We start from the raw sequence: 18915 nt of genomic DNA on the forward strand, positions 1-18915 counted from the left end.
TATTAAAAGAAAATGATCTGGGGTTTCATTTATAAAACTGGCATACGCACAAAAAGGGGCCCTAAAACTTGCATATGTCACTTTCCACGCAAATTTTGTGATCTATAAAACACAACCCCGCCCCAGAAAGCAGAGGAGGCACACGACCACACAACGAGCCACCATACGGGGCATTCGCGCAGGGATGGGGACAGCGCGGTTACGTCACTGTTGGCGTGCGTACCCTCGCGCGGTGAGGTAGATAAAGGTAGCAGTTTTGGGGGTGCGGGTGGAAAAAAAACGTGTATAAAAAAATAACGTATTTAAAATAAACAAGTGGAACTTAGCCTGGCGGCAGGGTCACCAAAGCCTGGCGGGTCGCCAGGCTTCTAATACGCTGGGGGAAACCCTGGGCAGCAACAGTTGCTTCTCTAATACCATTGCTGATGTTTTTCCTTTTTGGGATTGTGTTAACACACACACACACACACCTGAATGCTCCAGCAGCAAACTGACAAAACTCCTTTATTATTAAAAGGTGCTCACACTCGATCGATCGACTCAATCGATACATTTGATCAGCAGCTCCTGGCTGATACTGAACCTCCTAAATCCTGTTGGAGCAGCAAGAGTGGACTTAGTTTTTCATCTTGGTTTCATTTTTGTTTCATAAATAATAACATGGTGGAATCTGTTGTATGTTTTTGCTCACATTAGAATAATTTTATGTCCCGATACATGAAATGCTAGAACTGAAAGAGGGTGGACTTTCTTTTTCCCATAACAGCACCTGAAACCCTCTTTTTGACTTAAAAAAATAATAATTGTTTTTTCTTAAACTGTTTAAAATATGGAGATATATCACATCTCAACAACCACTTTTTATGTTAGATATATTTTAGTCCCAAAGAAGTAGAACTGCCCCATTGGCTTTGCCTTGTTACGTCCTACCCGTTGGTCACCAAGCAGCAACAAGAAGCTGAAATTAAAAACACAGCATTGCGAAATATTCCTGGTTGTTTACTCTTGAGTAACTTGTAACCCACTGCAACACTTTCACTGACAGCTGCTAAGCAAAGCTCCATCGCAATGACAGCAGCTTTTATCACCACGACGAGAAGACAACACTTCTCCACGGGCTGCATCCAGTGACGTTCTTACCCGACCTCCACGCCCGGCGCAGGAAAGCAAAGGCAAACGAGAGCGCTGCCCTGGAGCCAACTCTCGCCAAACCTTCAACACTTTTACTGGCTGGACGAGGGCTGAAACGACAAAAAAAAAATTAAACAGATGAACTCAAACTGTATAAAAAGGTATGCACTGTTCAGCTTCAGTCCAAAAAGTATCTGTAGTCGTTTTCCCACACAGCGTAAACTGTTGTTAACCACGAGCTACGAGCTGGTGCAGTGTTGGTGTACTGGTTAGTGTTGTTATTTACATTTTTACAACGTGTCACAATATGTCACTATGTAAGACTATTTTAAGATAGAGTCAGAGAAAAATACTTAGCAGTGCTGTAAAAAGCTGCTTTACTCTTGGAACAATCAGTCACAAGGTCAATACTTTGTGTATGCTCAAAGCAACTGGTCTGATTTGTCTCCTCTTAAAAAAACAAACAAACATTGTTTTTGTTTATTAAAATCATGTGCTAAATGCCATCAGCTGCTAACGCTGAATGAACCTGTTATACATAGACACTACATTTTTTATTTCTCCTGATGCTTGAAAACACCACTAAATGACATTTAACTAAAAGTAAAATCTGACCAGAACTATCTGGCAAGAAAACTTAGACAAATTCTGCAGATTTGAGCAGAGAAACCTGAAGCGTGAATCTCATTAAAGAGTGTTTAAGTAGCTTGAACTGAGCTGTACACTGAGCTGGATGTTAAACTCAAAGTCAACAGGATGTAAATACAACCGTCATATGCTTTCTCTCTGAACTTATGCACAAAAAGATGATTTATTACAGGAGCAAGCCACGCCCTCCTCTTACACCTCTCCATCTAAACTAAGGGACAAGTGCAAATTTTGTGGACAACATCTGTAAATGTTTAGACACCTATACTGGTTAATGACTACATTGGATCTAAATAAAACTAAGCTTAACGTGTTACATCCATCTGAATAAACTCTTCTGGCACAGAAAGGTACATTTTTTTCCCCTCTTAGTGATGCTCATAAACCACCATAAGCGTGGCCTTAGATCAGCTATCCTGGGACAAAACCAGTGCACATTTACTGTACGTCTGAAGGGAACATAAATCTCCTGGTCATAGAAGGTTTTTATATAAGGATGCACACATAATATACACGTAGCTTTGTTTTTTCACCTCTTGTTGTCAGCAGCAGGCAGAGGTTGGCTGGGGGGCATCTTCCAGCGGACCTTGTACTTTTCCTCCATCATGTTGTGGCTGAGGGAGATGAGGTAGCGCTCCAGGATGACCAGACGCTGGCGCAGGCGCTGAGCAGACAGGGTGCTTTTGGCCATCTGAGCCGAGAGCTTCTGCTGGTCCTCAACAAGCACCATCAGACAGTCTTTCAACTCTGTCTCATCTATACGTACAAGAAGAGAGGGCAAACTGAAAACCACTGCAGCAACAATAATGACAACAAAATCAATATTAGGACTATTTTTGTCCTGATTGCAAAATTCATGTTCAAATACAACAGTGTTGTAGTCATGTGTAAAACAAAGCTTCAAAAGTCACAAAACACTTAAAGCCAAGCCTGAGAGATGTAGTTGCTGTTTTCACGCAACCCATGAAAGAATCAGGGTGACACGTGAGGAGGAGGTTGAAGTCAACCTGCGGCTGTTGAGCCTCTGAGCCACCAAGTAAAGTAGTGACAGCACCATAACGGTTTAGATTTAAAATGAGAGATGTCCAACACACATTTTACGTGTAGCGCTCCACGTCAACGAATTCCACTTCCTGTTTCTTGTTGTTCCAGCTTCATGTATGAAAGCTGACATGTTTGTGAGATAATGGTGGCTTGACTGGTCGTTTCTGAACAGCCAGAGGCAGCTTAAAGGAGGGGCTCGTCTTTGCAGCTATAAGGAGAAACTGGGTTGTGAAAAGGACTTTCAGCCACAAGAAAAAAAAACATATTTCACACATTCCATGAACTCTTGTACTGAGATTTGTGGAGCCCTGCAGCAGGTTCTTATTTTACAACAACATCAAGACACAATTCAAAATAAACATTAAAAATTAAACAGCAGAAGCCTGTTTTTCACTTTTTAAAACAAACTGTCTAGTTGTAACTCACTATGTAGTATCAAGCATACTTTTTAACTCTGAACATTTTGGAAAAACAGTCCTATGATGCTTAAGCTTATTGTTACTTGTTACTTAGTTTTTCTAACTGAAACATAAAGAAAAGCTTTCACCAGATTATATAATATTCTTGACTAATTTTCATCACAACTAGTCTGATGTGTGTTTACACAGCGGCAGGAAAGATGAGATGAGGCCAATATAGCATGTCAGAAATCCACTTAAGCTGTATGTAAGTCAGACTGGCCTGAGGGCGGATGAGCTGCACTCCAGTCAGCTGTCAAAGTTAAACTTTGGCAAAAAAAAATGGTCTTGTTCCGAGAAAATATTAGATTCAAATCTTGGTCAAATATCCATCATGGTACAGAGAGGGCAAATGGGTTCGTTAAACAGATTCAGAGAAAAGCTATCATGTGTCATTACTGATTTCAATACGATGGCTGAGGTCCGAGCTGGAACTTCTGACGCCAACATGTTTCACATATCTGACCAGACAATGGAATGGCAGGAAGTGTTGCTGCTGGACGTTTGAGCGTCAATCACAGAGCGCTCGTTCGTGTAGCGATACAGTTACACTCGCTGTAACATCAGACCAGTGCGATTCCCAGTTGCAATCAATACAAAAAAAAAAAAAAAAGGAGAAGCAGCCATGTAGCTTCGAGCAAAAACAACAGTCACTGAACAGCAGCAGACCCGACGCTTATCTCCTCCAACCAAAACACTGTCCCACCCAGTTCCTGCAGTAAACACACTCTGGGTGAGAGACGGCACCCGCTCTCAACTACACTGTAATGTGTACCAGGACTACGCTCTGCTGGGTAAAAATAACCGCTCAGTCCTACAGAGTGCAAGTCGTCACTTCAAGCTGGCAAAACACGCACACATCAGCTGAGCCTGACAGATATGAAACTGATAAATAGAGAGGCTGGCCGTGTGTTGAAATGGTGAGTATAATTGTATCTAGTCAACATTTAGGTGTTGGGAAACCATCTGGAGTCAGCAGAGTATTAATTACCCCACTTGGAAACAGAAAGGTGTAAAAAAAAAAACCAAGATGCAGAGTGGGAGAGCAGGACAAGAACAAGGTAAAGCTGAACCTACCTGGCTGCCGCCCCCAATCCCAGGTCTCAATGATGGAGTGATGCGCAGACGTTGGCGTCTCCTCCTCCTCTTTTTTCTCTTTATCGTTGGGCTCATCCTTCTTCTGAGCTCCAAAACAGTCAGTGCAATCTTCTAATAAATAAACAACAACAACAAAAAATGTACCGCCATTCTCAGGTGCTCATTACAGCTCCACACCTGTTCTTGGGTCTAGAACCGTTCTTTATCATGAAGTAAAAAATGTTGTATGTGAGCATAAAGAGATAGCAGCCACATGTAAGTCTGTCAGAAACACAAGTTAAGCCTTTACTGTGGCAGAGCAGTACCTGTGTGAGCCGACTCTTCTCCGTTAAATGTTATCTCCTCGTCCTTCACCATCTCATTCCACATCTCACTCAGCCCCTCTGGAGAGAATGCCCGCTGACAAAAAGAGTAGAAGTACTTGAATATTTTGCTCACAACTTTTTCATTGCCTTTTAAATTCTTTACAGTTGTTTGAAAGACAGATTTCTCTCAAGATAACAAGATGTAGCACTGCATAAGCAGCTAAAAAGAATAATCAACGTGGTGAGCGATGTTTCTATTTTAATACTTTCCTTTCAAACTGTCACATTTAAAGAATATCTTTCTTTATGGATGGTTTTTCTTCTTCATTTTACAACTGGACTAAAAGCTCTTCTACGACTTTCGTGGCTCAAGAGGATAAAATAAGCTCCTTTGTCTTTAAAGTTCCACTGAAGTAAATTCATTAATAAAACAACCCAGTGTAGCATTTGGATATTAGTACACAATTAATTCAGCGTGTTGGTTTGCATAAGTTGAAAGCCAACACTTGCTGTCAATAATCTGACTTCTTAAATGTCACAAACCCTGGCATTTAGGGAAAACATCAAACTGACCTTTTTCTCTGGAGCTCCAATGACAGGAAAGTATAACATCCTGTCACATTTTTAAGTTATCATTTAGCAATACATACTAAATACATACAATTACTCAAAATTTAATTTCTTTGGGTGTTAGACAGTCTTACCCAGATTATTTATACAGTACAAAAATCCCCTTTTTTCCTACAGCTACAATAAACAGAAGTTTGTGTTTCCAACAAAGTTTTGGCCTTAAAAAAAAAAAAATCACCTCTTCTTCAGCTGTTTGCATTATTATGGGCTACACCTCTTCTCACACTGGCTGAAAAAACAATAATTATGTGTGCAAGAGGCCTGATGCAGCAAGTAAACCTGTTCTGAATTAAAGGCCTAGCCCTAGAGGGAACAAAGATCGCCCACCACCTTTCATGCCAAAGTTTTAGACTAAGATCATCTTATGCTGGGAAATGACAGAGTTTTTGCCTAATCTTGTAAATGACGTTACGCGCAATCTCGTGGGATGTTGCGAGACCTCGCGAAATGTGTTGGAGTTTGGAATATGTGTTGAGGATGACTCTCAAATGCACCAAATTGTAACTCAATGTTTGTGAAACTGACAGCATTAAAGCTACTTTTGTGTTAATTAGCTTTGAATTGGGGTGACACCAAAGTTAATCACTTATAGATGTAGAGCCAAAGATTAATTCCGGAAAGTTTCATTAAAATCTGTCAAGTGGTTCGAGAGATATTTGGCTGACAGAAGAGCAGAGTTGATGCCAACAGTTCTTGCTTAAGATTTAAAGCAAAGATGTTATCTAATATGTAGCGCTTAGGGTGTGTTATGAATTACTCTCAGCTACTACCATACCAAAATTGAGCTAAATATATGGAAATGTGTCTGAGTTACAGCCATTTTTGTGTTTTCTAATGTCACTTACCTGTGGTGGCCATTTTTAATTGGATACACTTCAAAAATTAATCAGCAGCAGATGTACATTCAAAGGTTATGCTCTAAAAGTTTTAATAACAGACGTTCAGTGGTTTGGGAGATATTCTGCCAACACAGACAAAGAAAACCTAGCCACCTTTTGAGGCTCTTTTTAACTCAGGATGCAGTAGAAACTGCTTAAAGGTCAAAGTTCATGTAAGTGCGTTCCTAACATAACAACAAAACAATTACCTATCATTGGCCTTGTGTGTACTCAACACAGGCTAATATAAATTTGTGAATAGAGTGGGGAAAAAAACCAAAAACAATGACAAAGTTGTCATCAAATCTAATCCACCTAACATCACGATGACTTCTTAACAGTTCGCTATCAGCAAAAGCAACATTTGTTTTTAATTTTCGCTCTGTTGTTTCTTTATTTTTACAATGCATACCTGCAAGTCTATCTTCAGCCATTTGTCGTGAAATCTCAGCTGAGCATCCAGGGTAAAAGATGAAGAAGGCATCTTCCCCTCTCCTCTCCTGGCTGCACACGCAGCCAACCTGCAACACACACACACAAATTAATTAAAAGCTGTGTCAAAATTCACAGGTAATGATCAGAAGGGGTCATGGTTCAAGGAAGACTGAGCTGATCTTATGACACAATGTGACCCTACTGTAGGCTCTGACACAGGATTAGCTTTGATATAAGCTACAAAATGTTTTAGCATGATATTTGACAAATGACTTCACACAATATGTCATTATAACTGTAAGTTATTAAACACTAATAAAATCAAGCTGGATCAGAAATGAGAAAACACTATACGAATAGCGGCTTGGTTTTAGGACGTCTCAGGAACATTACATGAAATATCAGAAACTGGAGAGATAGTAGCATGAATGCTAGCGACGGGACATACATTTTAACCTTGGCTTTTATATTGTTAGCATGTCTGAGAACAACCAGTAGTTAATAACGCTGTCTGACACAGCATCACAGCGACCACAACGCAATCCTTACCGCTTCGCTCAGCGCGACCATAAGGCTAATAAACTCGTCTGATAAACAGCTAACATTACCTTAGCTCTCCAAAGCTAAACCACCTCTCACCAACGATGAAAAAGCTTCGAAGACATGACACCACCACAAATAAGAAGCGACGCTTCGTGGGTAATACAGACAGTTCGTAACATGTCTAGGCTGACAAGATTTTTTTTTAATTACCTGCGGTCACTTCTCGAGCTATTCTCAGCTGCTTTGCTGCATTAACAAGACGTTCGTACTGGATTTGATTGACAGGTCTGGGACCAGGGCGGAAGGCATGGAAACGAGTTACGTAGTTCTGACTGCTAGACACGGGGCGATAGATTTATAACACCACATACCCTGAGGCGGAGCTTGTGCCACTGGGAAATGCATTGGTTGCGGGTTTACACCGCCCGCTCACGCTGACCGGTGTTATAAATTTGCGTCACTTTCAGATTCAAGGCGGGACTTAAGGGAGAGGCGGAGTTGACCTGGAAATGAGGGAGAACTGTCCGCTGGGTGGCGCTGTTACCCTAAGAAAAGGTTACAAGGAAAATGGCCGATGACATGGGACTGACTGGTGTTTCGCTGGGAATAGTAATTACTGTAATATCAAGTTTTATCAATGGGTCGACATTTGTGCTTCATAAAAAGGGAATACTGCGTTCAAGAGACAGAGGTAGGAGGAAAAAGCAGTTCTATGTAGGCGAATAATGTATAAAAAAGCCTCTTTAAATAAGTTCGTTGGCAACACGAACCAAACTTTTTTTATGTTGCTTCATTTAGGGGGATCCTACCTCACTGATGCGGTGTGGTTGAGTGGCACCCTGTGCAGTGAGTATATGTTTCTTTACAAAACTGATCAGGATTTTTTAGCTTTCTTTGTCCTGAGCCAAATGTTGACATGTACCTGTCTGTTTACATCATTCTTAGTGATCATTGGTCAAATTGGGAATTTCCTGGCTTACAACGTGGCCCCTGCTGTGATAGTTACACCTTTAGGGGCCCTTGGAGTTCTCTTTGGGTGAGTTTGAGCCACAGCTGGACAGATACCCTTACATTATGCTAACCCTTGGCTTTATCTTTAGTATAATTTGGCCAAGACAGCTAACTGTATATTCCTTTAGCCATTTTGTATTTTAGCCATTCATATATCGAATCGTTCAGCTCCTTAAGGAGATAGGTGGTATGACCTTTTGTAACTTTTATACTTTATTTTACTGACAAATATTTGCATAATGTATATTTATACATATAATGTAGAAATACATTGATATATCTAATTTCTCTTGCTCCATTTTGTCTTCCCAAACTACTTTGAGTTTTTAGCTGCCATTCGGCTACTCTTAGCTTTTAACTAGCTGCTTGCTACTTTGGCTTTTAGCTAGCATTTTGCTTCTTTTAGCCCTTAGCTACTGCTCTGCTCCTTTGAGCTTTAACAACTCAGTTTCAGCTTTTTCAGCTAGATTTTAGCAGCCGTTCGTTCCCACCGCTTTTTCACAGAAAGTGTGATTTCTCTAGTTTAAAGTTTGGTTTATGATTTTACAGAAGAAGAACAATTTAATGATGAGGTATCATGTTCAGGGAGTGCTGAGACAAGAGATGAATTGGTTTATATTCTTTAAGGAGGCTGTTTATTTCCATAACTTGCTGATTGTTTCTTTGTCACACAGGGCTGTGCTGGCTTCTTGGATCTTGGAGGAGCATCTGAACATCCTGGGGAAGCTTGGCTGTGTGTTATGTTGCTGTGGCTCTGTCGTCCTTATCATTCATGCTCCTGCAGCAGTGGCGACGTCAAGACTGGAGCTAGAGGAGAGGCTGTCAGACCCAGGTGAAGAGGGGCGTTTGTTTCTTTAATTGTCAACAGCACCTCATAATATCCTCAGAAATGATACCAATTTAATTTCTCATCCTGCAGTGTTTGTAACTTACGTCCTGCTGGTGGTCCTGATCCTGATCTTTCTGATCCTGTGGATCGCTCCAGCTCATGGAAAATCAAACATCATGGTGTACGTCGCCATATGTTCCCTCCTGGGAAGCTTCACCGTCCCAAGCAGCAAAGGGCTTGGCCTGGTGGCCCCAGATGTGTTCGGGGAAGGGCCGGTGAGCTCCAGAGCCCTGGCTCTCTTCCTGGGCCTGTTGGCGACACTGGCTGTCAGCATCCTGATCCAGTTCTTCTACATCAACAAGGCCTTGGAGTGTTTCAGCTCAAACATATTTGAGGCCATTTACTATGTGGCGTTCACGTCCACCGTGATTTTTGCCTCCGGTCTTCTCTTCCAGGAGTGGACGGCGCTTAGCGTGACTGACGGCCTTGCCATGCTTTGCAGCTTAGCGACGGTGAGCGTCGGGGTCATTTTACTGTGCATTTCTCAGGAAGCTCTGATTACCTGGAAGCAAAAGGAAACACGAGAAAAGACAGACTGATGGAGATGCCTTCTTAATGCCACACTACATTCCTGTAACATTTTACTACCTCAAATTCAACCAGCCATGACTTTATAACCACTAACAATTAGAATTAATTATCTTATTGCATTGCCACCTTGCAGTAGGTGGTATATGTTAACCATTAGTTAGAATATCCTGTGCCTAAATGTGATGTTTTGAAAGCGAAGAAAAAGGTACACACTTCAAATTTCGGTGACAAGAACCAAACCGTAATGGTTGAAGAGCTGGATTATAGTGACTCCACAGCTTTTATAAGATGTTTCCACTCTGCAGCCATCAGGGGATGTAATAACTGATCCAAGAGAGGCCGGCAAGTAACGCTGAAGTTGTTTAAAAAGTTAACAGTGGTTCTGATACAAATGTGATCACCTTTTTTTTTTTACTTTACTTTTTTTTTTTGTTTTGCCACAGCAAATACTACATATAAGAGCATCGCAGATGTGTGTTTACATGTTGATTCTTGTTTTATTTTTATTGAAACGCAGCATTACTGCACATGCTGTCTGGACTTCGGCTGAGGTTCTTAGCGGCATATCAAACACGATCAGCGACGCTGTCAGCGTTACGTTGTAACGGGCAGTGAAGGGTCGCAAACGGGGAAAATAATTCTGCTCTCTTTCCTGCCAGGTGTTTCCCACAGCTGGGCTTTAATGGGGACCTTAAATGCTCTCAAAAGCCAGATGTCCGGACTTATTCAGTGTGCCTGTGAATTATTCAGGGTAACTTCACTCCTGTGGACCTAAACTGTAGTGAAAAGGAGTAAAGATTTGAGCTTTCAGTCAGATGAAGACATTTGTAAAGCTGATACCAAATAGATACAATTTATTTTCATCGTAGTAAATACGGCCTTGGTCATAAATGTGTATCTAACATTATTTTGAGTTTGTGTTTTATTACAATGTCAGGGTGGTGAAGATTAATTAAACAGCTTCTTCCTAACAAAATGACATGTTAATTTTATTGATTTTAAATGTTAAAAGATGTAAGTATGGCATCACTATTAAGATCTTTTTGCTTTTTTTTATTCAAAGGGTTCTAAGGAAAGGTTCTGAGTAGTTAGCATCTTACCTGTTGTCAGTTTTGCACAACACAGTTATCTGCACTGAATTCCTTAGTTATTTGCAAGCACAAATGCCGGCGGTGGCAACTAGCTGTAGCACTTCCAAGGCCACCTGCAGCAGGAACATCATCATATTTCAGCCAGAAATAACCGCGCAGTGCTAAACCGATGGTGGCGTAACGATTCATAAAATAGTGTTCACGTGAACTGCGATGAAACTTTGGAGATTGGAGTTTAAAGATGTCAGCACCCACTTGGAATTAATCCTTTAACCAGATTTCTGCTCCATTTGCGCCTCCTGCTAAACACAAACCAAAAAACAAGGATTTTTAAAAATGCTTTTAAAAGTGAAGCTTTTTAAAAAATTGGCGTAGCAGCCTATGTCGAAGAATACCCACTATTATTGTATGCCCTTGCCACTAAATCAACACTGGAGCAGTTTACACAGCTGCATCTGGAATGCTTTTTCCTGATTTTTGTCAACATTAAACTTTGATTGTGTGCTGAAACAGTAGGAACATTAAAAAAAAAATTAAAAGGTAGCCACAATTTCTTTGAGGCAATCTTTCGTCACGTTAAGAATGTTAGCTCTCTTTTTGGGTTTTGATATTTTGGTAATGTGGACGCTCTTGCCACCTAGTGTTTTTCTTAGAATGTCTGTAATGAGAAAGACATATGGATGAAGACAAATAGTATCTGTTTAAAAATATCCAGAGCAGTGAAGTGAATGCCTTAAACCAGGGGGTGGCCGGAAGGGTGGAGGTCCGGCACACTGAAAGGCGGTGGTTCTTCTATTGAAGGCTTGTATTTCAGGTGCTCCTCTTTAAAACGTTAACTCCACAGTCAGTCTCCAGACTTTGGGTTGTAATTTTCACCAGGAGCTAAACTAACCACAACCATCAAACCTTCTTGTCCTTTGGGAAGCTGTGTTTACTGTTCACTGTCTTGTTCGAGTTCCTGTGTTTGGCACAGGATACGTCACACATCAGGGTGATCTGGGAAAATGCAGAAAAGACCCTAGTAATTTTTTTGTAATTAGTGTGAATTTTATTTTTAAATGGGAGACTCTGGAAACCAGTGCCTTTTATGGCTTTCTTTCTCAATTTCTTTGAAAACGCATGTCGTTTGAAGAAGTATCTCCAACAGGTGAGATATTTACTACCTTTCCACTGAACCCCGGTTCAAAATGTCAGAACTATCCCTTTGGGAACGCCCTTATTATTGGCTGTACTCTTGCTCCAGCTCGTTGTTTTACTATTTAAAAATTAAAGCCTTCCAAGCAAAGCCGCTGGTAAATGATCTGTGCGGTGCTGGGTTTCAGCCTGCGGAGGGCACACGGTCCGGCGGACACTCCCCCCCCCCCCCCCCCCCCCACACACACACACTGATAAGCCGAAGAAGAGCCTCGCAGTGCGGCAGCGGAACCTCACGCTCCGGCTCAGTGTGCGGAGGGAACAGGATGTGACGAGCCGAACCGAGCCGAGTCGAGAAGCGGGACACTCTGCAGCTCACAGCTTCTTCTGTCCTTTCGGGAGGAGGTGGGGGTAAGTGGCAAACCCAGCGTCTTGACGCCTTCTTCTTCTTCTACGTCTTCTTCGTTGACGCCGACTTCGCTCGCGTGCTCGTTTAAGCTAACGTGGCTAGCGGGCGCTGCTCTGAGTGTGTGTCTCAGGGAGCTGAGGGCAACGAAGAGGAGCTAACCCCGCAGCTGCCGTGGAAGCGGTGCTGGGACGACCGCTGACAGGTAACAGCGACAGACCCGAGGCCAGCAGCAGCCCAGGGACCCGGGGCACCTTCAGGTTAGCTCGGTAACACCAGGGCTCGCCACTTCCGGAATTCCAAACTCTTGAAATAAGTTCATTTACATAGCAGACTGAGTTGCACAATGCTTCGTGTTTAATCCAAGCCAACCGGTTTTGTGAACATTTAGACAACCAGTTGGCTATGTGTCAGTCATTCTGATGCGTTTGTTTGGGACAGAGTACTGGATGTTCCTTTAAATGGATTTTTCCAACTCGTCAAATTATGGCTTTCCAGTCTGTAATCTGTCCTGTGGAAGTGGTAGGTCTCTGCTGTAGTGATTGGTGTCAGCGTGTTGACTTTTCACAGCAGGCTTTTGTTGTTGTTTTGCTCTGTTCTCAGGTGTCTGGGCTGAGCGGAGCTGCTTTTTTGGCCAGCGCCTTCCCTGCTTGGTGGTAAATGTGACTGACCACAGCAACGCATCAAGCCTCGCTATGGGTCAGGACAGGGGCAGGTATGATTTTTACATCGGCCTGGCTTTGGCCATCAGCTCCAGCATCTTCATCGGGGGGAGTTTCATTCTCAAGAAGAAAGGACTTCTGAGGCTGGCGAAGAAGGGGTCGATGCGAGCAGGTACTGACCTTTTCCTCAGCGCCTAATCAAATCAGATCAGATCAGATCTGAGATCCAGAGAAGGAGAGACACACTGTTCTGCTTTGTGAGCTGCGTTGACACTCCCTGCCCTGGATGTGCTTCGATGATAGGCAAACCAGAAGTCAAACCTGTTGGGGCATAGCTGCTTGGCTTTGCAGACGTGTGTGTGTGTGTAGGGTGTGTTTGAGAGCGAGTCACCAGCTCTCGTTAAACCTCAGCAATCATTAACAACAATATATCCCTTGACCTTCCTCAGTTTGGTTGTATAATTCAGATTTTCTATGCACAAGTGGTATGAAAGTGACACGGCTTGTCTCAACTTAAAAGAAATGTTTTGGACATTTAGTAGTGTGGTTTTGTGAAGATTATGAACAAATATTATCTTACCTGTTGGAGATAGCTCTTTGAACCACCTCAGTTTGGAGCAGTAGCTTTTACGACAAGCTTGATGATAGAATGGCTAAAATGACTCAGATCCCCAAGATTTCATTGCGTTTAATGCAAACACTGTTTCGTAGGCCTTTCCATCACTGTCAGACTTACATTTCACAGTTGTTTATTTAGAATTTCGTTATTTCTGAACTCAAATATTTGATTTGGCAAGCTGCAGCACTGGCTGCATGGGCAGCAAAATTAATTTCGGAAGTGTTGATAACTTTTTCACAAAATGCCACTTGAAACTAGCTGAAATATTCTTTTTACATCTAATTTTTGTTTTTTTGTTGTCTTTTTTTCTCAGGCCAGGGTGGTCACGCCTACCTTAAAGAATGGCTGTGGTGGGCCGGTTTACTATCAAGTAAGTGATGACTTTTTGACTTTTAGCTCAGCTCACCATATTTTTTCTGGTAAATTATATAAAATCTTGTGGAAATAGTATATTTTTTGTACGTTTAGGGTACACGCTGATTCTTGTCTCATCAGGAACTGTTGTGTTTCTGTTCAATAAAGCCCAGACTAGCTAATAAGTTTTAAATAACTTTTTTAAAATAAACATTTTGACCAACTCCAGGTCGGACTTTGAATGTCTTGCTATGTTTTCGCTTACATGGGAAGGTTGTTGTGCTTGAATATTGTTGCAACACCTTAAACCACAGGCAGTCGTAGTGTCTTACCACATCTGGCTCTGTTGCAAGAGTTAGTTTTGGTAATTGGTGTTTTGCTAACCCTGTCCTTGTCTTTTCCAGTGGGTGCTGGGGAAGCAGCAAACTTCGCCGCCTACGCTTTTGCTCCTGCAACTTTAGTGACGCCTCTCGGAGCGCTCAGTGTTCTTGTCAGGTACCGTACAGATAATTCGGGAAATGAGCAAAACACTTAAACCTTCCAGTCACAGCATCAGGCTGTCACATTCACACCAAAAGCTCTAATCTGATAGTTCATCTTATTAATCTCTCTGACGCACACAAACATGTACAGTGCAAGGACAGCGCATTTTGTTTATGCTCCTGTGTGAATAGCCAGGCCTAAAACATGTCATGGCATCTCCTTTCACAGCTCCAAACTGCATTACATTCCCCCCGCGAGCCTACAGGGTCTGCCTTCGGTGTGACGTTCTCACGGTCGTGTTTTTGTTGCAGCGCGGTGCTGTCGTCGTACTTCCTGACGGAGCGGTTGAACCTGCACGGGAAGCTCGGCTGCCTGCTCAGCATCCTCGGCTCCACCACCATGGTGATTCACGCCCCGCAGGAGGAGGAGATCAGCAGCCTCAAAGACATGGCCAAGAAACTGGTTGACCCGGGTACAGATGACGCTGCGCTCCATAGAGCTCTTACTCCTAACTCAACGTTACATTTGTCAGATTCATTGAACTTTCTTTTTTCTCAGGATTTTTTGTCTTTGCCACTCTGGTCATCATCGTGGCGCTCATCTTCATATTTGTGGTCAGTCCGCGCCACGGTCAGACCAACATCCTGGTCTACATCACCATCTGCTCGGTGATCGGGGCGCTGTCGGTGTCCTGCGTGAAAGGACTGGGCATCGCCATCAAGGAAGCAATCGCGGGGAAGAACGTGCTGGAAAACCCGCTGGCCTGGATCCTCCTCGTGGGCCTGGTGGGCTGCGTGAGCACGCAGATAAACTACCTGAACAAGGCTCTGGACATATTCAACACCTCGCTGGTGACGCCCATCTACTACGTGTTCTTCACCACGTCGGTGCTCACCTGCTCCGCCATCCTCTTCAAAGAGTGGGAGCACATGGGTGCGGACGACGTGATCGGGACGCTCAGCGGCTTCCTCACCATCATCGTGGGCATCTTCCTGCTGCACGCCTTCAAAGACGTTAGCATTAGCCTGGCCAACCTGGCCGTGTCCATAAGGAAGGAGGACCGTGCCTGTCCCGTGTCCAATGGCATGGCGTCCCACTCCACCTACGAACTGCTACAGAATGAGTCCACAGAGGACAGGGAGGACAGGGACATGTCTCTGCCTTTTGATAGCGTCTCTCGAAGGAATGGAGCAATGACCTCCTCGTTAGACATTTAATAAACTTATTTCCTTTGATTTAACCATGGCGTTGTTGACATGGTTTCTAAACAATGAGACAATCAACTGTGAGGGAAGGGGACGTCCTGGGCGAACCCTTAGAATATATTTCTTTTAATTTGCCTTACTTCTCTCAGAATATGACTTAGTCATATTCCAGAACTTCATTTCATTCCTCTGTAGCTCTGTAAAGTAGTTTCTTTTAAGAAATGTTTTCTGATGCTTTTTCACACACTGAACTACTTTGTATGAATCAAGAATCTTAAAAAAAAGGTAATATATATTCTGTACGAGGACCTGCTGACAATGATTACGTCTAATAAGATGTTCACTCTGATTTGACTTTTTGTGATACTTGAACGTAACTATTTATGTTGAGTCATTCTGAAATTTTCTTTTTTGTTGGAGGTAGTTTTTACATAAGCTCTTGACATGAACCAACAGATTTGTAACATATTTATTGAATTAAAATGATTAAAACGTTACAAACACAAGGCACAGTGAGTAATTGCTTGACACGAGTACGATGCTTTGCTACTCTTCAGTTTTCCTTTAAAATGTTTAAGCATGCAACAGTACAAAATAACTTTCACCCTAATATTTCACCACTGCAAACCTTTAAATAATCTGATAAAAAGCTCTTTTTCCATCCCTCATCTGTCGTTTTCTGAAAGTATAAGAGAATAGTTTTTCAAAAGGGGTAGTATCGATTCTTCTCTCATAAGGCACAAGTGAATACAAAAAAAATTAAAAAGTGGCCCAACTTATTGCGTTTAATGGTCCTTTGCTACTATCAACCTAAAACAAACTAGATGTGGATAGTCTGGTAATGCTGGCAGTGCTTGGAACTGGTCCACAGGGCGGATGGTTGGAGCAGCGCCTCAGCTGCTGGCAAGTGACTGGTGGATCGGAGGCTGGAAGCATCGGATGTGTTCCACCGGCATGTTCTCCCCGTCTCCTGATTTCAGGTACTTGTTCAGGATGGCGAAGATCTCATCGTTGAGGACCTGGAATTTGCGGATTTTGTCCACCATCTTCTTCAGAGGCTAAAAGGAAATAATAATTTAAAAAAAAAAAAAAAAAGGTTAATTTATTCGGTCTTTTACAAGTAGCGTGTGCTTTGCTCCTGTGTACGCTTTCTACTGGAGGAAAGTTATTTTAGGCAAACTGCTTCATATCCACAGGTGCTTGCATGTGCTCTGAGGTTTGAAGGAAAACCAACATTTTTTTTTAAACGGCTCGTTCACATTTTTGCCAACTCAAATCTACTTTTACTTCTAATCTACAACATATCAAGACCACTTAGATAAAAAAAAACATTAAAAATTAAAGTTTAAACGCTGAGATTGAAATAAAAAAAGCAAAGAATAGTTTTCCAAAGAATAAAGTTAAATAGCAGAAATGAAATTATGAGATTAGGAGAATTAAAAAAAAACAATGCCACAAAAACCTCTGTTTCGTTGAGACTTTAGGCTTCAGAAGAGAGTTTAATAACAAGAAAGATGTGCACCACCTGTAAATATCTTTCAAGAGGTTTAGGTTGCAGACCTTTGCTGGAGAATAATAAAAATAATATATCCTGAGCTTCAAGACTTGGCTGACATGAATTCACCTGCCAGCGTCAGTGAAGCTCACTAATGTGTCTAATTGTTTAATCCAAACATAATAACCAGAGATAAAGTGCAAACGAATAAACCAAGCATCCTGTCACCCCACAAAGAACAAACGAGTCGATAGCAGTTTTTCTACAGCACAATTTAAAAGTCTGGTTTTATTTTTTTTAGCCATCCAGACCGTTCTGATGCCTCCCGTGTTCTTAGATAAAGAAACGTCGACAAGACGATGTTTGTGGTGCCTTGTGATGGAAACCTGCAGGGCTGGGTTAGCTTGTTACTGACAACATACGGTGCATAGTCTGCACCTACTGTTCAAAGGGTTTTACAGTTTGCACATTCATGGTCTCGTCCTAAGACACATCAACATATAAAAGGCTCTGTGAGCTGAAATGCAAGTCTTCTCACCTGAGACGCGAAACTGAATGAACACGCACCATTCTGTTGGCTCCAAGTAACTACAAGACTAAGATGCAGTTTGAAAATTTAAACTCAAGGACTGATGTAAGAAACGAACCACAAGGTGACATTATGACACCTTAACCCATCCTTTGTGAATAATCTCTATACCCGTTTCAGCGGCTTATTAAACAAAAAAAATGTTTTGAAAACAAAAAGGGGGGAAAAGTCTGAAAAAAACAAACGTTTTACCATACTCTGGTTTCTTTTCCCATACTTACCTAGACTTGGAAAAGGTCAAAATAAATTCAATACTTTCCATACTTAAACCCTGAAACCTGAGGACTCTTGTTTACCAAAGTGTCACCGTTAACTTCTCTTTTTTGTAAAGGAAATAATCAAATAGCTGACAGCCGTTACAAGTAAATGTTGTGTTCGTGCTCATTAGTACAATTAGATCACCATCAACAGTGACCCTCAGTATAGACCAGTAACTCTGGGTGTCCTGAAGATGCCCGTTTTGTTACGTTCTGCCTGCAGAAAGACATGATGTGATTTTTTTTTTTTAGTATCTGGAGAGACTCAACAACAGAGTCCCCGCTCAGGCCACTTTCATATGAAAGCAGCAATAAGATCACTGCTGAGGAGCTACAAAGGACTGCGTGCTGCAGTAAAGCACGATAAATCAACACTGTGTGGAACAGAAAGTGAAAGAGGGATATTTAGGTTCTGTGGAAAAGTTATGAACAATTAATATCTTGTTGTAAATTCCTGTTTGAATGCCTTCAGTCTGGAGACAGGACTGATGAAGACCTAAGTGGGTTACTGCTGTCTCTTTATGGGAACATTAATGCATGGTCAAATTATTATTTACAAGGACGTTTATGGTTCATGGAAAGCACAAATAGCAGCGAGATGCAGCACTTCCAGTGGAGCCTGGGAGCACTTCTATTAGGAGTTTCTTCTAATGTCACCACATGATACAAAACTGACAGCAGGGTAAAGGGTTAAATATTAGCGTTTATATAAACCGCTACAAAATGTTGAAGATCTACGTTGTTTTAAGGCTTCAAAACCCCATTTGGAAGTGAGTCTGCTCAGACCATATTGACAAACTAATAACGAGTTGTACAATTTTTGTCTTCAAACAACTCAAATCTGTAACATTTCATGACGGTTTATGCAAACGTTTTTGCAAAAGCTTTAGTATTAAATTAACAGCAAAAACGCTGCTGTTAATTTCTCATTACTTCTAGAATTGCGCTGCTCAAGATGGCTGCATGTTGGAGCAGCTCTGTTACTCATTCTGAGATATTGCTTTTGAAAACTTTATTCC

At 41.9% G+C, this 18915-nt stretch overlaps 4 protein-coding genes across 11 annotated transcripts in view; 2 read left to right on the top strand and 2 right to left on the bottom strand.

Annotated features, from left to right (window-relative positions):
- The window catches only part of herc2 (HECT and RLD domain containing E3 ubiquitin protein ligase 2), a 49656-nt gene extending 42170 nt beyond the window's left edge, over positions 1–7486 (bottom strand). The window contains exons 1-6 of one of the 2 annotated variants that reach the window (XM_017423450.2): positions 7381–7486; positions 6605–6713; positions 4685–4778; positions 4359–4490; positions 2313–2535; positions 1141–1241 (exon numbers count right to left, since the gene is read on the bottom strand). In XM_017423450.2, coding sequence (XP_017278939.1) covers positions 1141–1241; positions 2313–2535; positions 4359–4490; positions 4685–4778; positions 6605–6676 — 622 coding nt within the window. In that variant the 5' untranslated portion in view covers positions 6677–6713; positions 7381–7486. Of the gene's footprint in view, positions 1–1140; positions 1242–2312; positions 2536–4358; positions 4491–4684; positions 4779–6604; positions 6714–7235; positions 7256–7380 lie in introns of those variants that run through there. The other variant, XM_037974063.1, reaches the window with a different exon arrangement.
- A 212-nt stretch (positions 7487–7698) lies between these two features.
- Positions 7699–9642, top strand: nipa1 (NIPA magnesium transporter 1). 2 transcript variants are annotated; one of them, XM_017423397.3, is made up of 5 exons: positions 7699–7861; positions 7969–8016; positions 8116–8206; positions 8856–9013; positions 9101–9642. In XM_017423397.3, exons 1-5 carry the CDS (start codon positions 7738–7740, stop codon positions 9607–9609), a joined length of 930 nt encoding a protein of 309 aa, XP_017278886.1. In that variant the 5' UTR covers positions 7699–7737; the 3' UTR covers positions 9610–9642. The 2 variants fall into 2 exon arrangements, with proteins under 2 accessions (XP_017278886.1, XP_017278885.1); XM_017423396.3 differs by having other exon boundaries at positions 7969–8206.
- A 2461-nt stretch (positions 9643–12103) lies between these two features.
- On the top strand, positions 12104–16061 carry nipa2 (NIPA magnesium transporter 2). Of its 4 annotated transcripts, none has more exons than XM_017423432.3 (6): positions 12104–12237; positions 12836–13066; positions 13827–13883; positions 14272–14362; positions 14662–14822; positions 14909–16061. In XM_017423432.3, exons 2-6 carry the CDS (start codon positions 12928–12930, stop codon positions 15565–15567), a joined length of 1107 nt encoding a protein of 368 aa, XP_017278921.1. In that variant the 5' UTR covers positions 12104–12237; positions 12836–12927; the 3' UTR covers positions 15568–16061. The 4 variants fall into 4 exon arrangements, with proteins under 4 accessions (XP_017278921.1, XP_037829993.1, XP_037829992.1 ...); XM_037974065.1 differs by lacking the exon at positions 12104–12237 and adding an exon at positions 12302–12437; XM_037974064.1 differs by lacking the exon at positions 12104–12237 and adding an exon at positions 12348–12492.
- The window catches only part of cyfip1 (cytoplasmic FMR1 interacting protein 1), a 34070-nt gene continuing 30960 nt past the window's right edge, over positions 15806–18915 (bottom strand). For 2 of the 3 annotated variants that reach the window (XM_017423425.3, XM_017423426.3), the window contains exon 31: positions 16449–16613. In XM_017423425.3, coding sequence (XP_017278914.1) covers positions 16449–16613 — 165 coding nt within the window. Of the gene's footprint in view, positions 16614–18915 lie in introns of all 3 variants that reach the window. The other variant, XM_017423424.3, reaches the window with a different exon arrangement.

This window comes from Kryptolebias marmoratus, linkage group LG24, assembly GCF_001649575.2.
Source record: "Kryptolebias marmoratus isolate JLee-2015 linkage group LG24, ASM164957v2, whole genome shotgun sequence".
NCBI classification, from domain to species: domain Eukaryota; kingdom Metazoa; phylum Chordata; class Actinopteri; order Cyprinodontiformes; family Rivulidae; genus Kryptolebias; species Kryptolebias marmoratus.

Bases quoted from the DNA above. Each gene is read 5' to 3' on its own strand.
- nipa2 (XM_017423428.3), top strand. From the start codon at position 12,694: ATGGATTTTTCCAACTCGTCAAATTATGGCTTTCCAGTCTGTAATCTG. The intron at 13,884-14,271 runs GTAAGTGATGAC...TGTCTTTTCCAG, and splicing joins GTGGGCCGGTTTACTATCAA to TGGGTGCTGGGGAAGCAGCA. The intron at 14,363-14,661 runs GTACCGTACAGA...TTTTTGTTGCAG, and splicing joins GCGCTCAGTGTTCTTGTCAG to CGCGGTGCTGTCGTCGTACT.
- nipa1 (XM_017423396.3), top strand. From the start codon at position 7,738: ATGGCCGATGACATGGGACTGACTGGTGTTTCGCTGGGAATAGTAATT. The intron at 8,207-8,855 runs GTGAGTTTGAGC...TTTGTCACACAG, and splicing joins GCCCTTGGAGTTCTCTTTGG to GGCTGTGCTGGCTTCTTGGA. The intron at 9,014-9,100 runs GTGAAGAGGGGC...CTCATCCTGCAG, and splicing joins GGAGAGGCTGTCAGACCCAG to TGTTTGTAACTTACGTCCTG.